The sequence below is a fragment of the Anolis sagrei genome, chromosome 2 (genome assembly GCF_037176765.1).
Source record: "Anolis sagrei isolate rAnoSag1 chromosome 2, rAnoSag1.mat, whole genome shotgun sequence".
Classification (NCBI taxonomy): domain Eukaryota; kingdom Metazoa; phylum Chordata; class Lepidosauria; order Squamata; family Dactyloidae; genus Anolis; species Anolis sagrei.
In genome coordinates, this window is record NC_090022.1 from 206,330,300 (window position 1) to 206,346,634 (window position 16,335).

At 40.0% G+C, this 16,335-nt stretch overlaps 1 protein-coding gene across 2 annotated transcripts in view; it reads left to right on the forward strand.

The window, feature by feature from the left end:
* The first annotated feature begins 7,263 nt into the window (after positions 1 to 7,263).
* SMC2 (structural maintenance of chromosomes 2) overlaps positions 7,264 to 16,335 on the forward strand; it is a 37,549-nt gene continuing 28,477 nt past the window's right edge. The window contains exons 1-7 of one of the 2 annotated variants that reach the window (XM_060762504.2): positions 7,264 to 7,397; positions 9,882 to 10,082; positions 11,782 to 11,931; positions 12,106 to 12,228; positions 14,009 to 14,047; positions 14,136 to 14,246; positions 14,716 to 14,760. In XM_060762504.2, the coding sequence (XP_060618487.2) occupies positions 9,915 to 10,082; positions 11,782 to 11,931; positions 12,106 to 12,228; positions 14,009 to 14,047; positions 14,136 to 14,246; positions 14,716 to 14,760 (636 nt within the window). In that variant the 5' untranslated portion in view covers positions 7,264 to 7,397; positions 9,882 to 9,914. The remainder of the gene's footprint in view (positions 7,398 to 9,881; positions 10,083 to 11,781; positions 11,932 to 12,105; positions 12,229 to 14,008; positions 14,048 to 14,135; positions 14,247 to 14,715; positions 14,761 to 16,335) is intronic. The other variant, XM_060762505.2, reaches the window with a different exon arrangement.

The following is a 16,335-nucleotide window of genomic DNA, read 5'->3' on the forward strand; positions in this document are numbered from 1 at the left end:
GCGTAGATACCTTCCTTTGTATTAGTTTTGGGTGGATCTTAAAATCCCTACGGACGCCAGCCTTAGTTGGTCTATTCCATTTCCCTGTATAGAGCTGTCTTACTGGACCCCTCTTTCTACAGCAACTACTGTGACTTAGACTTGGGATTGTCTGGTAACCCTAGGCCTAGCAATCCAAAAACAGGTGTCCTTATAACCTGCATTCAGCAGTACTTTTATACCGCCAGATATAAGAAGTTATAAGAAGATTAAGACAGTTTATAACCATCACTTTGCTTCACAGGCAGAAGACTCCAGAGAGATGACAGCAGCCAGCAAAGGCTCCTCTTGAAATGTATTGTTTTAAGTTACCTTATGATAGCCCCAAGGGAGGAAGACCTAAAAGAAATGATGTCCAACTCACTCCTTTCCACCTGCTACTAAGGAGGCTGTCCAGGTCCTGAACCGATGCTTGGCCGCTGTGACGGTCTGGATGAGGGCGAACAAATTGAAATTGAATCCAGACAAGACAGAGGTACTCCTGGTCAGTCGCAAGGCCGAACAAGGCATAGGGTTACAGCTAGTGTTGGATGGGGTCGCACTCCCCCTGAAGACACAGGTTTGCAGCTTGGGTGTGACCCTGGACTCATCGCTGAGTCTGGAAACCCAGGTTTCAGCGGTGACCAGGGGAGCATTTGCACAGTGAAAGCTTGTGCGCCAGCTGCGCCCGTACCTTGGGAAGTCTGACTTGGCCACGGTAGTCCACGCTCTGGTTACATCCCGTTTAGACTACTGCAACGCTCTCTACGTGGGGTTGCCTTTGAAGACGGCTCGGAAGCTCCAACTAGTCCAACGCTCGGCAGCCATGATTTTAACAGGAGCGGAGCGCAGGGAGCATACAACCCCCCTGTTGCGCCAACTCCACTGGCTACCGATTTGCTACCGGGCTCAATTCAAAGTGCTGGCGTTGGCCTTTAAAGCCCTAAACGGTTCCGGCCCAAGCTACCTATCCGACCACATCTCTGCCTATGAACCCACCAGGCCTTTGAGATCTTCCGGTGAGGCCCTGCTCTTGATCCCGCCTGCTTCTCAAGCACGGCTGGCGGGGACGAGAGATAGGGCCTTCTCGGTGGTGGCTCCTTGGCTGTGGAACACCCTTCCTACTGACATTAGACTAGCACCATCTCTAATGGTATTCCACAGAAAAGTGAAGACCTGGCTGTTTGAGCAGGCGTTAAAATAATTAGTGCAATGATTGGTTAATGAACATTGGAACGGAATAATGGATGACGAATCTGGATCATGTTTTTGATGATGAGACGATAGTGAATGGTTATTGTAATTGTTTATTAATTATGTAATATGTTAAGTTGTTAACTGTTTTTACACTGTAGCATTGAATTTTTGCTGTTCTTATTTGTTGTGAACCGCTGTGAGTCACCTTCGGGTGAGAACAGCGGTATATAAGTAAAGTAAATAAATAAATAAAATAAATAAATAATGGCCAATTATAACAAAAAGCTATATATGAATAAGGATAGAGAGATAAAAAAGATTACTCAACAAAAAATTAGACCCTCTCTCCCAAGCAGCATTGGATATGAACGTAACAAGCAATGAAATAGAGGAGGTAATAAAAACTTAAAATTAATTCCTCACCAGGACCTGATGGGCTTACTACAAATTTCTATAAAAAAAATTCAAAATGAAATCACCCTAATTTACAAATACTATATAATGAAATCATGGAAAATAAAGTAACTCCAGAAACATGGAAAAAAATCCAAAATTATAACCATTTTAAAACCAAATAAGGAGGAAACTGACCCTAATTCTTAGGCCTTTTACTTTATGTAATGTGGACTATTCACAAATATTCACAAAAATTATAGCAAACAGGTTGAAAGAGGTAATGCCCGCTCTAATAGAGGAAGATCAGTATGGCTTTATTAAAAAAAGAAAGATTGCGGACCCAATCAGAAACATTGTAAATGTAATTGACCATGCAACGAGAGAGAAAGCAAAACTGCTTTTAATAAAACTAGATGTTTATAAAGCATTTGATTCAATAAATCATAATTATTTGACCAATCTATGTGAGGAGTGTAACTTAGGTGAAAAGATGTGTGGAGTACAGAACTATACAAAGATAATCAAGCTGAAGCAATAATAAATGGATCGAATTCTAGAATTACTCAAATCAAAAGCGGAACCAAACAAGGTTGCCCTCTCCCCTATTTTTTTGCCCTAGCGATAGAACCTTTAGCTAACCTAATTAGATCAAATAAAAGCTAAAAGGATATAAGATAGAGAGAGAAGAAATAAAAATAAATTTATATGCAGATGATGCAGTAGTCCTAATAGGCTCAATGGAGGACTCGGTAAAGGAAGTAACAAAAGATAAAAATGAAGATTTCAGGCCTAACCATTAATATTGAAAAATCAGAAATTCTACATAAAAACATGAACTGGAAGGAGATAAAAGAAGTTCAATCTATTCTAGTGGTGAAACTGGGGGGAAAGAAGTTGAAATATCTAGGTGTTTTTATACCAAGAAATTTAAATAATATAATCCATATAAATTATAACCAATTTAGGAATAAGTTAAATTAAACAAATCCACAAATGGAAAAAAATGAAATTGGGACGTAACAAGGGTGAAGGAATATAAAATGGTAATTCCTAATTTTTATACTTATTTCAAAGCCTCCCTTTTAGCATCCCACCTAAAATAATAAAGAAATTGGATAATTCAACGAAAACTTGAGTAGAAGGTTCCAGTAAAACTGGAAATGCAAACTCAGTATTTTTTACTCCAAAAGAAAATGGAGGCTACGAGGCACCTTGCCTCCAGGACTACTTTGAAGCCTGCCCTATGACCAGGTTACTTGAATTCAACATTAGAAAGCCCAAAAGATGGGTCGGATTAGACAAACTAATGAAAGGATGGGAATATTGACCATGTCTTATAGGGGAAATTGGGGGGAAAGACCTAAAAATATAAAATGAGGCCCTTTGACATGAACAATGGCATGTTGGGGGGAATGGTAAGATAAACTTCCACTAAATAAAATAGACAAGCTCCCAATAGGATCCTTAGAGAACAGAAAATCCCAGGTATACTGAAATATGCTAAAGAAATTGGAACAGAACTAGCTGTACCCGGCCACACGTTGCTGTGGCATATTTGTCCTGTTTACTTTGAATGTGTTTGTTTCTATGTATGTATGTATGTATTCCTGTGCTACTGTCCCTCCTCATTGCTGCATTCAATGCAGAAGGTGCCATTGTTGGTGTATCACCATTATGTAAGATGGCCGTGCCGGGTATTCCTCACAGTTTAGAGGCCGAAAACCCCCAACGAGTCATCACTTCCACTTCAGAAGAGTATAAATCATTTCAGTAGATTGTGTTAGTTATACTATAATTTTTTACCGGCTGTGATGAATTGTGTGGGGGAGGCCCGTGGCTGACTGGAAGAGAGGCCCCAAAGGAATGTCAGAAGCGTTCCCCTTGGAGAAGATGGCGGCGGTGGAGGGGGATGGGGAGGAGGGATGGATTGGGTCAGGGCGGGAAGGGACGGGGATTGGAGGGGCGTAGTTTCCTGGGAAGGGGCGTGACCGGTGGAGGAGGAGGGGCAGGAGGGAAGGATTGCGTCAGTGCGGGAAGGGGCGGGGCGGCGAAGGGAGGGGGCATTGGCGGCGGAGGAGGGAAGGATGGCATATGGGCGGGTAGGGGCGGCGGAGGGTGGGGGAGTGGTTGTGTCGGAGGGGGCGTGGGCAGGGGAGGAGGAGGAGGATGGCGTATGGGCGGGTAGGGGCGGTGGAGGGTGGGAGCGTGCCTTTCTCGGGGGGTGGGTGGCGGAGGGTGGTTGCGGGAGGGTGGTTGTGTCGGAGGGGGCATGGGCGGAGGAGGGGGAGGAGGGAAGGATGGGGTATGGGTGGGTAGGGGCGGCGAAGGGAGGGGCGTGGTTCAGCCATGTGCACGCGCCGGGCAGCTCACGCCGGGACGGCTCTGCGCATGCTGTTTGTTTCTGTGATTGTGAGTTTGTTGTAATGTTGTAACCTACAATACCAAGTATACATCCAAACTAGTATATCATGGCATAGCTTTGGAAACCATTAAGTAAAACAAATTATAGCTATCTAATGCACTTTTCTAAGTTTTGAAGAACAATTCTCACAAACTGTGTCAATTTCTTCACAGCATATAGTGGGATTTTTTGGCTTGATATTCTAGGTTATATGGGTGTTTGGAAGGGCCCTAAGGATTCCTCGAGCACCCACAGATTTTGGTATCCACAAGTCCAACAAGGACATAGTAACATCACCCTTACACAAAGTGATAAAAATCTCTACAGGCAACTCTCAAGTTAGGAAGGTAAGATTTATTGTTTATTTACAACATTTATATGCCGTCCTTCTCGCCTCAAAGGGGACTTAAGAGCGGCTTTACAAGACATATATACATACAGTACATTATATCATTAGCCTAGTACAATATCAATAGATTCTGTAGATTTGTTCTTAAGTTTAATTCATATTTAAGCCAGAACAGGTACACATTTTAAAGTGTAACTAACTGCAGTGTTTGTTTTGCTATCTGTGCCCCTGTTCAGATTTGACGTCACTTTCACTCCCTGTGATAATTTATTTTGAAAAATGTGGCTTCTTGTGGGAATAAGGATCAGAGAAAAAGCTTCTGTGGAGACCCCCTTTTCCCCTTTCAGAAGTGAATGTTCCCTTCCAAGGAGTTGATTTCTCTCACTTCCTGTTATCATGCCCTTGTTCTTAACTATGAGTTGGATGTAACTCAGATACTGCCTGTATGTTGAGTTATTTCTTAATGATTATTCCTGCAGAATACTCTGAATAAGATCCAGAAGCCTTATATCTTTTTCAGCTTATTCTTCCAAATTTGTTCTCCATATCACAACCTACACCATATCCCAAATAAAAACTGGTTATCAAGATGAAGTTTTTTGCCTCCATCACTTTGGCTGCAAGTACCTAAATCTGAATACACCCCAGAAATTAAAGATGTAGTAAAAGATTTTGTAACTGGATTCATTTTTCCTCCGTGATTGCCATCTAATTTCCAGATTTATTACTTAACTTCCAAACTCTCCTTACTTCAATTTAATTTTCACTTTATTTGTACTCTTATAAATAAAACAGCTCCCCAAGATCTGGTTATTGTTCTCAGAAGAAATTGGGAATAAGCCAGTAAAATAGACCTTTTTTACATCTAAAGGAGGGGGGGGGGGAACCCCACAAACAGCTACATGCAAAATTGACACAAAAAGCTAAAATTGAGATAAACATCTTGAGATAAAAGCCATTTCGTTAGTTTCTGACGCAATGGCAGCTCCTACTCCATTTTCTTTCTACTGGAGTACATGGCATTTCACACCCAGGATAAAAAGTGGTGCAGCTGTTATCTGAAATCACTACATAAATTGTTTATAGAATATATAAATTAATAGTATGGAAAATGACCAAAGCACCTATATAAACAATGCCTATATAGTAGCTTGCCTCTATAAATAGCGCCTATATCAGTGTTGCACAACCTTCCTAATTCACTGAGACTTTTTTTTTCAGTGTTCTCTTGGAAATACTGGTTTGCAGATAGACATCTCAGACACACCACCAATTAACTAATTTGCACTGATAAAATGAGTATTTTTTTAGGTTTCCAAACAATGCAAGCTTTTATTTCCTTTAGGATCAGTGTTTCTCAACCTTCCTAATGCCATGATCCCTTAATACAGTCCCTCTCATGTTGTGGTGACCACCAACCATAAAATTATTTTCATTGTTACTTCATAACTGTAATTTTGCTACTGTTCTTAATGGTCATGTAAATATCGGATATGCAGGATGTATTATCATTCACTGGACCAAATTTGGCACAAATACCTGACGTGCCCAAATTTGAATACTAGTGGGGTTGGGAGGGTTGAACAGACCTCACTACCTCTGAGAATGCCTCTAGACCACGGGTCCTCAAACTTTTTAAACAGAGGGCCTGGTCACAGTCCCTTCAAAGTGTTGGAGGGCCAGATTATAATGTGGAAGAAAAAAAAACCATGAATGAATTCCTATGAACACTGCACATATCTTATTTGTAGTGCAAAAACACTTTAAAACACTACAATAATTAAAATGAAGAACAATTTTAAAAATATAAATTTATTAGTATTTCAATGGGAAGTGTGGGCCTGCTTTTGGCTGATGAGATAGGATTGTTGTTGTGTGCTTTCAAGTCATTACAGACTAAGCAAGGGCCAGGTAAATGACCTTGGAGGGCCGCATTTGGCCCTCGGGCCTTAGTTTGAGCACCCCTGATCTAGACCATGGCCATATAGCCTGAAAAAACCTACAACAAACCCAGGGTTGATTTTGTCATTTGTGAGCTGTAGTTGCTGGGACTTGTAATAGTTAACCTACAATCACACCAGCACTTTTTAACTCTTGTACCCATTACTCTGGCCCGGCCCAGTTTTATTGCGTCTTAGTCCATTGTTTATTACTTGTTGTTTAGTTTGCTTAACTGTTTTTAATTTGCCTTAGGTTTGTATTGTTGTATTGTGTGTTGAGGCCTTGGCTTTTGTAAGCCGCATCGAGTCCTTTGGGAGATGCTAGCGGGGTACAAATAAAGTTTAATAATAATAATTCTGAACTCCGTTAGACAATCTTCTTTTCCTGCTTTCCTAAAACTAAATTGTTCTCACACTTTCGATGTATTCTTGGTTTTCTTTCTTCCCTCTATTGCTTTCTTTTGGAACTTTCTATTTCTATAAATTATAACAATAACAATATTTCAATAAAAAAAGAAAACTGCGTTTTTATGGTCTTCAGCGACCCCTCTGATACCCCCCTCACAACCCCTCGACCCCCAGGTTGAGAAACACTGGCCTATATAGTAGTTATCCCAGATAAACAACGCCTATTTGGTAGCTAGCCTTATAAATAATGCCTCTATGACAGCTAGCCTAGATAAAGAACGCCTGTATGGTAGCTAGCCTGTGAAAAAAATGCCTCCACAGCAGCTAACCTCCACCACCAACCTCCCTCCCGCTCCCTTCCCTCCGCACAAAATGGGCGCCGCCACGCCGTGCACCCGCTTTTATAGCAAACGCTGAAGCCGTGACGTCAGCCAACGGTTCGGCCCTCGCGCTCCAAGCCTTTCTTTCCTCTCTGATTCACAACCCAAGAAAGGGGCGGGGCGAGAGGCTTTCGGTGACGTTAGTACGGCCTCGAGAACGCCTGGAGAGAAGGGGGAAATAAAATCAGGCGGCACGATAGGCAGCTATGTCGGGAGCGTTTGAGCGACAGAGAGGAAGGGGTCCTCTTTCGCCCGCGCCAAAATTCAAGTTGAGGAAGAAGGCGTAGAAGAAGCAGGGCGGGAGAGAGGTGAGAAGCAGACCTTCTATTCAATGCTAGGCAGGATAGTGGGGTATGTGTACAGCTCACTGTTCAAACATATAAGCCCGAAAGCTCTTGGCCTCAGTCTCCCATGGCTTGCTCGCTGTAAGGAACAGAAACAAAAAGAGATACAAGAGAGGCATTGTGTCCAATTCTGGGCACCACAATTGAAGAGAGATATTGACAAGCTGGAATGTGTCCAGAGGAGGGCGACTCAAATGATCAAGGGTCTGGAGAACAAGCCCTATGAGGAGCGGCTTAAGGAGCTGGGCATGTTTAGCCTTCAGAAGAGAAGGCGGAGAGGAGACATGATGAGGGCCATGTATAAGTATTTGAGAGGAAGTCATAGGGAGGAGGGAGCAAGCTTGTTTTCTGCTGCCCTGGAGACTAGGATGCGGAACAGTGGCTTCAAACTACAAGAAAGGAGATTCCATCTGAAAATTAGGAAGTACTTCCTGACTGTGAGAGCTGTTCAGCAGTGGAACTCTCTGCCCTGGAGTGTGGTAGAGGCTCCTTCTGTCGTAGCTTTTAAACAGGCTGGATGGCCATCTGTCAGGGGTGCTTTGAATGCGATTTTCCTGCTTCTTGGCAGAGGATTGAACTGCAAGGCCCATGAAGTCTCTTCCAACTCTATGATTCTATTTGGAGTGCACTTTCTGCGCCCACCACCCAAATGTTGACATTCTTCTGCTTCATTCACGCTTGCATCCTGCACACACTCATCACATTATGGGTAGTGTTTGCTTATTTTTTTAAATTCGTTTTTCTCCCCCCATATAAGGACTACAGGTGGCTAAAAATACAAAGCAGTACTAATTAAAAACAATGTAAATGCCTTCATACATATATATATATACATATATATATATTTACTTAGCTGATCCCTCGTTGTTCGAGTAGGATAATCCTCCAGGGTGAGTCCGTAGGTGACTATCGAGCCCTATTCTTGATCTGCATCGTCTCCCGCAGTGAGGGCATATATATATTCTGTAAAAAATAAACCCTTTTTGTTATTAAATATATTAAAATGTATCCAAACGTTGTCCCCACCTTAAACTCTCAGTGCAATTGCTTTTGAAAAACCTGCCTCTCACAATTTATATAGGGATCCCATTCAGCTGCAGTTCTCTGAGGCATTTTTGCAAACCATCCTTTCTAAACATGGTTTTTGATCATGAAATTACTATGTTTTTAGTCCTGCTACTTGTGGTTGGACACTAATAATAATACTAACTCTGGCACAAGCCAGTAAAGGTGGTCCCAGTGGTGATCGGCACACTGGGTGCAGTGCCTAAAGACCTTCGCCTGTACTTAAACACAATCGATGCTGACAAAATTACCATCTGTCAGCTGCAAAAGGCCACCCTACTTGGATCTGCACACATTATTCGCCAATACATCACACAGTCCTTGACACTTGGGAAGTGTCCAGCGTGTGATCCAGTAGAACAGCAAGCATAGTGATTTTCTTTGCTGTGTACTAATCTTGTTGTGTTTATAGTAATAATAATAATAATAGAAGAACTTTATTGATACCCCACCCTATTTCTCAGAAGGAACACAGGGCAGTTTACAACAGATATCAGCAGACATTCAGTTCCTTGAGAATCTTAACAAAGACAAAAATAACCAACCCCCAATCCCAAAAACAAATCCACATCTATATCTAAAATAATAATACACTACGCTGCAATTATACTAGTAATATATGTAACACGTTGCATACAATTATATTATTAGTATACTACAATATATAAAATACACTACTAGTACACAATACTGAGTGTGATCACAGGTTACAAGGCTAGGAAAAAGTTAAAACTTGTTTTTTTCAGCAGGCCTTCAACAACATTTTGATAGTAGCCAGACTGATACCCAAGTATTCTAGCATTTTATATCCACATTTGATTGGTTTACAGCTTGGATCCTAAACTGATTGTATGGACAATTTAATCAACAGCTATTACTGATTTTATTTGCTTGTGTTAATTGTATATGTATATGTTTATGAAAATGTTTTATCGATCTTAATGTTGATGTATTGCATTTTATGTTTGGTATGGCACCAGTGGGTGCTATTTTGTGAGCTGCTTTGAGTCCTTATGGGAGATGGTGGCGGGGTTTAAGCTAAAGTCTTAATTAAAGCTTCTAAGGTGACTGCCAGCATCTTGAACTGAACTTGGGCTTCATACCATAAATATTCATAGCCCAGTACAGAAGTGACAGTCTTTTAACAGAACTCGGTGGTTTATTTGTATCCCCCTTTGCTTGACTTGACATGTAGAACTTTTGCTGTACATGATTTCTTGTAAAAGAGGGTCCAGTGAGTTCAGTAATGCTTACTCTCAAATTATTGATCACAGTATTTGCTGCATCTGCCCTTTGCTTGAATGTGTACACTGCAATTTTTTGAAGCATGACTTTTTTAAAACCATAAAAATGCAGAGTGCCCATACTTTTTTCCATACATAGATCTGCTTGGAATTTACAAGAAGACCAGTTGAAATGTACATCAAATCAATTGTCCTTGAGGGATTCAAGTCTTATGCTCAAAGAACAGAGGTTAATGACTTTGACCCATTGTTCAATGCCATTACTGGTTTAAATGGAAGTGGCAAGTCGAATATCCTGGACTCCATCTGTTTTTTATTGGGCATCACCAATTTATCACAGGTAAGTATATATTTTATATATCTCCCACTTCTTCACCCTTCTCCTATTTATTTATTTATTTTTATTTGCTATATTTATATACTGCCGTTTCTCAGCCTAGCCGGCGACTCAACGCGGTTTACAACATAATATAACAATCAACAATATACAGTTAAAAGCATAAAAAACATAAAAAACATAAAAACACAATTCATACATCAATACCAATCCAGTTCGACTCTTAACTAAAAACGTGATCCAGTTCGTCATCCATATTGCCAGTCCTTTAGTCAGTTACCATTCGTTGCATTGGGTTAACCAAATGCCTGCTTAAACATCCAGGTCTTCAATCTTCTTCGGAATATCATCAATATATCCAGCAATATATCCTTGCTGACCGAAAGGATAGCGGTTAGAATCCGGGGAGGGGGTGAGCTCCTGCTGTTAGCTGCAGCTTCAGCCCACCTAGCAGCTCGAAAGCATGCAAATATGAGTTGGAGGCGTCTGTGGACAGCACCAGCTCTTCGGCTTAGAAATTGAGATGAGCACCACCCTCCAGAGTTGGACACAACTAGAATTAATGTCAGGGAAAACCTTTACCTTTACTTATTTATACTCCACCTTTTCTCTCCACAAGGAGACTCAAAGCAGCTTTCAAAGAGCATCACCTGTAGAGGAGGAGTAACTTTGCTCAGCATCTAGCATACCTTTCAGAAACATTCTAAATAAAACCCTTTATTAACAGTATGTAAGATAGCTCTTGATCACATACTAAGCAGTTTTACAGAAATGTCTCAGAATACTACATAAAGCAGACTTGCACAACCTGCGGCCCTCCAGGTGTTTTGGACTTTATCTCCCTGAATTCCTGATCATTGGACAAGCTGGCTAGAGAATTGGAATTGGAGAATTGGAATTGGAGAATTGGAAACCCAAACACCTGTAGGGCCACAGGTTGTGCAGGCCTGACATTAAGCGTCACAAAGATCATAACATGGGAAAAACTCTTAAAATATATTTTGTTATTGTTGTATAAACTATGACAGTTGTGAGCAAAACATCTGGCTTCCAACCAAGAATAATATAGTAATGAATAATGTGCTGAGTTTCAGTGCAACCTACAGCTAATACTGCATTACTTTGTTTTTGCACAATGACAAAAATCCTGTGTCGAGAGAGATGCATCTCACACAGCTATATTTCTCAATGATAGCCCACCTCCAACCCCATTTTGACATTGTGCGAACCTAAAAAACAACCATTTCTGGATTTATTGAAGCATGAACGGGTCAACAGTGTCATGTCCAGCTATTTCATTTAGTTGGATGTGCTGCTGTGACAGGCACTGACAAGGAGTACGGAGAGATCCCTGGAACATCCTTGCAGGTGATGCCCTTGTAGGGAGTCCAATTAAAGAAAAATAGCAGGATACATAACTACAGATCCCCTCGCTCTCTTGACAACCCAGAAATGAACAAAGAAGAAGGGGTTGGCTTACAAGATGGTAGGTGGTGGTCCATTTTTTCACTACATCTTTCAGAACGGAGATAAGAGACACCACTGAAAAAGAAAGTAAAAATAGCGATATGTTTTTCCCTTCCATGTTTTCGGATTGCCAAAAATCACAGGCCTCGCATTTAAAACTCCTGATTTTGTATATGCAGCCTTATAACCTATTTGTCAATTGATTTGGAATGACGTGTCTCTGTCCCATTTTCAGGTACGAGCGTCTAACTTGCAAGATCTTGTTTACAAAAATGGCCAGGCGGGGATTACTAAGGCTACTGTCTCGATCACCTTTGATAATTTTGACAAAAAGCAGAGTCCACTGGGATTTGAGAATCATGATGAGATTACAGTTACAAGACAGGTGAGTTGATGTTGGCTTCTTGACATTTTACAGCCTCGCCAGGGAACTATGCGGATGGAAATATTTGAAATGTTTATTATGAAGCGCATTATTCTTGGGGATATAGTGATCTGCTTGGCTGAATAACTAGGGAAATATATGTTGACATGTAACAACCCATCTTTCTTCCTTCAGGTCGTGATTGGAGGTAGAAACAAGTATCTTATCAATGGTGTGAATGCAAACAATACTAGAGTACAGGATCTTTTCTGCTCTATTGGATTGAATGTCAATAATCCTCATTTTCTTATTATGCAGGTACAGTATGCATTTTTATAAATCTAGTTCCCATTCTTCCCCCCTTCTTTCATCTGCTCTATATAGCATTTTACATTATGAATCTGTTATCCTGTCTATTCATACCAAGGAATCTGGCCCACTGAATTCATGGACTGTTGTGAATAGATGTGAACAGGATTGTACCTAGTGTCTTATTATTATTATTATTATCATCATCATCATTATATTTTATGCCCTGCTTTATCTCCCCTGAAGGAGACATAAAAACATTTTTCAAATCCTTTCTGCTGTTGCCACTTATATTTCCTATAAATAAAAGTGATGTCTTGCATGTTAATTAGAATGCTTTCAAAGTACACCCATTTATAAGTGCCCTTTGTTCTTTCTACTATAATCTGGAGATTTGAGTCAATTGTTTCTAAAATTACAAATAAATATATGTAAATATATGTGGAACTGAACTGACTGAATATAAAATTAAAAATACTAGTTATATAAGTGCTAAGTAGAGGTTTTAGAAAGCATATTCATTTAAGATCATGTATTAAATTTTTAATCTTGAGAATTTGGCACTGAAACTTTACATATATTTGTGAAATAGGTTTGATCTCCTTGCATCTGGTTAAAACAACATTTCATGGTTTTACTTTACTTTCAATATTAACTATATGAAAACATGCTTTTCAAATATCTATCTATCAATAATGCATGATTCTTTGTGCAAAAGGTAATCCTTCAATAAAATGAGGATTTGCTAATGGTCATTTGAGTGCAGCAGGTTTCTGTGAAACATTGCTATAATTGACAAAGATGATGGTACACTTACTTCAGAAGTAAACACAAGAGCTCAGCAAAATATACTGGACTAGAATGTTTAGCGTGAAGAGATTAGGATTTTAAAACATCAATTTTATCACTGGCCCCCAGTTTCAAAACCTGTTCTAATTTAGTGTGGGATTGCTTGTGTTTGTTCCATTCATAACTATGAATTGGTTCATGGTCATAGCTGATGCATTCAGATTACATATGTGTGAGGCCCTGTGGATGGGGACCTAGCTTATTTATTTAAGATACTTTTACCCCACCTTTCTCTGCCAAGCGGACGCAAGGCATTTTTCAACAGATAAAACCATACAGTTAAAAACATAGTTAAAATCACAATTACATCTACCCCTTACCACCTTCCCTGTCTGGTCTCCATAACTACGTACAGATGATTTACTCGTTAAACTCATTAAAACTCAACCTAGTCCCAACACATTGCACCTTCAGTTAAAAGCTTTCTGAAATAGGAAAGTCTTTACCACCCTGCGGAAACTCAGTAGGGACAGGGCAGCTCTTAATTCTTCCGGAAGAGAGTTCCAAAGTTCCAGCTTTGTTCCAGCACAATCAGTAGATAAAAAGAAACTGGTATCTCTGGTACCCCCCCCCCCCCCCCGGAAACTGGTATCTCTGGTACCCCCCCCCCCCCCCCGGAAAGTACAAAAAGGAACCCAACTATGAACAGGAGACACTAAAGCAGTTTGTTTCAGGTCCCCAAATCCATATTGTGGAAATACTTTCATGAAGCCAAAATAGCCTCCCAAAAATTCTGCAAACATTCTTGGGTAAATAGATTACAAAAAGCAGGCGAGGGGAAATTGATCAGGGTTAAAATGTGATCTACTTCCCATAAGGCATTTTGTTAAATGCTAGTCAATAACTGGCACAGATCATAAAATTATTAAAATCTATCATATTAATGTAACAGTACAATGGAAGAAGGAAAACTAATAGAGTCTTTTGTTTTTCCTGTTAGGGACGCATTACCAAAGTTCTCAATATGAAACCTCCAGAGGTAAGAGCTATCTTCAAAGTCTTATGATGCTTTTTTAAAAAAAACTGAGTTGAGATTAATGTTATTGTTGTTGTTGTTGTTGTTGTAGATTTTGGCTATGATTGAAGAAGCAGCTGGCACAAGAATGTATGAGTGCAAGAAAATAGCTGCCCAGAAAACAATAGAAAAAAAAGAAGCAAAACTTAAAGAAATTTGCACGGTACTTTGCGATTGTTTTTCTTCCATTTCACTGCTGGGGTTTTTCAGGAAATGATAGCTGATAAAGTTCCCTTAAAGTACTTAATCTCTCCCTGACTTTAAGAAGTCTTTGCTCCCTGCTTTGAGTGTGTGTATGTACCATATATGCCTTCAAGATGCCTTCCCACTTAGGGCAACTTATGAATTTCTTAGGGTTTTCTTAGGCAATAAATAATACTACTTCCTTCCTCTGAAATTCTGGCTAAAGCAGCTGGTGTTGCTTACCAGTCTCCCATCAAGTACTTACCGGGCTTTACTCTGCTTAGCTTCCAATATCCCTGGTACCTTCCGGGTATATAGAACTACTTGCATTTTAATTTTGAATTTTATTTTCATTATTAATGTCAGCCAAAATTGTTCCCTTTGCTTAAAGAATGACAAAAACATTTGAGGAACTAGAAAGTAAAATATTGTGGGGTTTTATGTTACAGATTTTGGAAGAAGAAATCACACCCACTTTGCAGAAACTGAAAGAGGTAATTCTGATTTAGCTAAGAATGTTTTGTTCTGCAGTTCTTTGCAAGTTTTGTTGCTGTGTGCCTTCAGGTAATTGTCCAGGGTTTTCACGGCCAGAATCACTGGGATGTTGTGTGGTTTCCAGGATGTATGGCTGCGTTCTAGGTGCTTGTGGATTTCATTGGATTCTCAAATAATAATCTATATCCAGGTTGGTTTATCATGTGCTCTGCTATAGCTGACTTCTCTGGTTGAAGGAGTCTGCAGTGCCTTTTATGTTCTTTGATTCATGTCTGGACGCTGCATTTGGTAGTCCCTAAATAGGCTTGTCCACAGCTACATGGTATGTGATAGATTCCTGTAGTACTTAGAGGATCCCTCTTATCCTTTGCTTACCATAGCATTTGTTGAATTTTCTTAGTGGGTCTTTAGTTTCTAGGTTATGTTTCTTCATCAGTTTCCCAGATAAAGACAGAAATAATGCCACAGTAATCATGAAAACAGAACAATACAAAGAAAAATCCAGACAACTTTTGGATCCCAAAACATACAAAAAACTAAATCAAGACCCAACCAACACCAGAAATGCCAACACTTTGATTAAATGCTCAATCCTAACAAATTTACCGTGGAGTTTCCTGAGCAAAAGTGTGTATGACTTGCCAAATTTACCCAGCAGGTTTTCGACACTGAAGATGATCGGACCCCTATTCTCCAGAGTCATAGAGCCCTTCCAGACAGGCCCTTTATTCCAGGTATGATCCTAGATTTTCCATTTATCCCAAATTATCTGGCAGTGTGGACTCATATAATTCAGTTTAAAGCAGAAAACCTGGGATCAGATCTTGGGATATAGGGCCTGTCTGGAAGGGCCCCAAGTCTCACGCTGAAACCGCAATGCCAAGCAAGCTCAGTTTACATACAAGAAACTTCCTATCTGATAAATACGTTTAGGAGCTCAGGCGATCTGGCTGCGACATCTGTCACCTCATTGATCACCAGAGTTGTGTACTTATGCTCATAGAAGTTTTAACTTCATTCTGCAAGTGCTTGAGTGTTTGGATAAGGCTGAATTCTGAAGTTTGAAAAAGTAATTTTTTAAGCTACGGCTCTTGGAATCCCTAGCCAACGTGGTAAGGTTGTTCTGGGAGCTAAAATGAAAGCTCTCTGTTTGACTTAATCTTCTCATTCCTGTTATTGTTATAAGCATGACAAACACTCTATTGGGTCAGATTACTTGAGAAACAGCATTATCTTGGACAGAGGTGGTTGCATAATGCTGTAAAGTGAATTATGAAGGAGCATGCACAGAAAATGCTGCATGTGTAAAGTTTTTTTATTGTTTTTATTATTCACCCTGAAACCAATTTAAGTGAAGGGCAGAAGTATTTTAAATCTGTATCTTGCAATACGATTTAACAAGGGCCTTGTATAACTTTTACCTTTTTAATGGACAAAATTGAGTCTGGTGCATATGCTTTGTTTTTCTTTCTCTGGGAAAAATATTCTGATGGACCTATTATGTTGGAGGAATACATTTCCAGAGCCAATAATCTGATTGAACTTTACTATGAAATTAACAGAGCATTGATGAC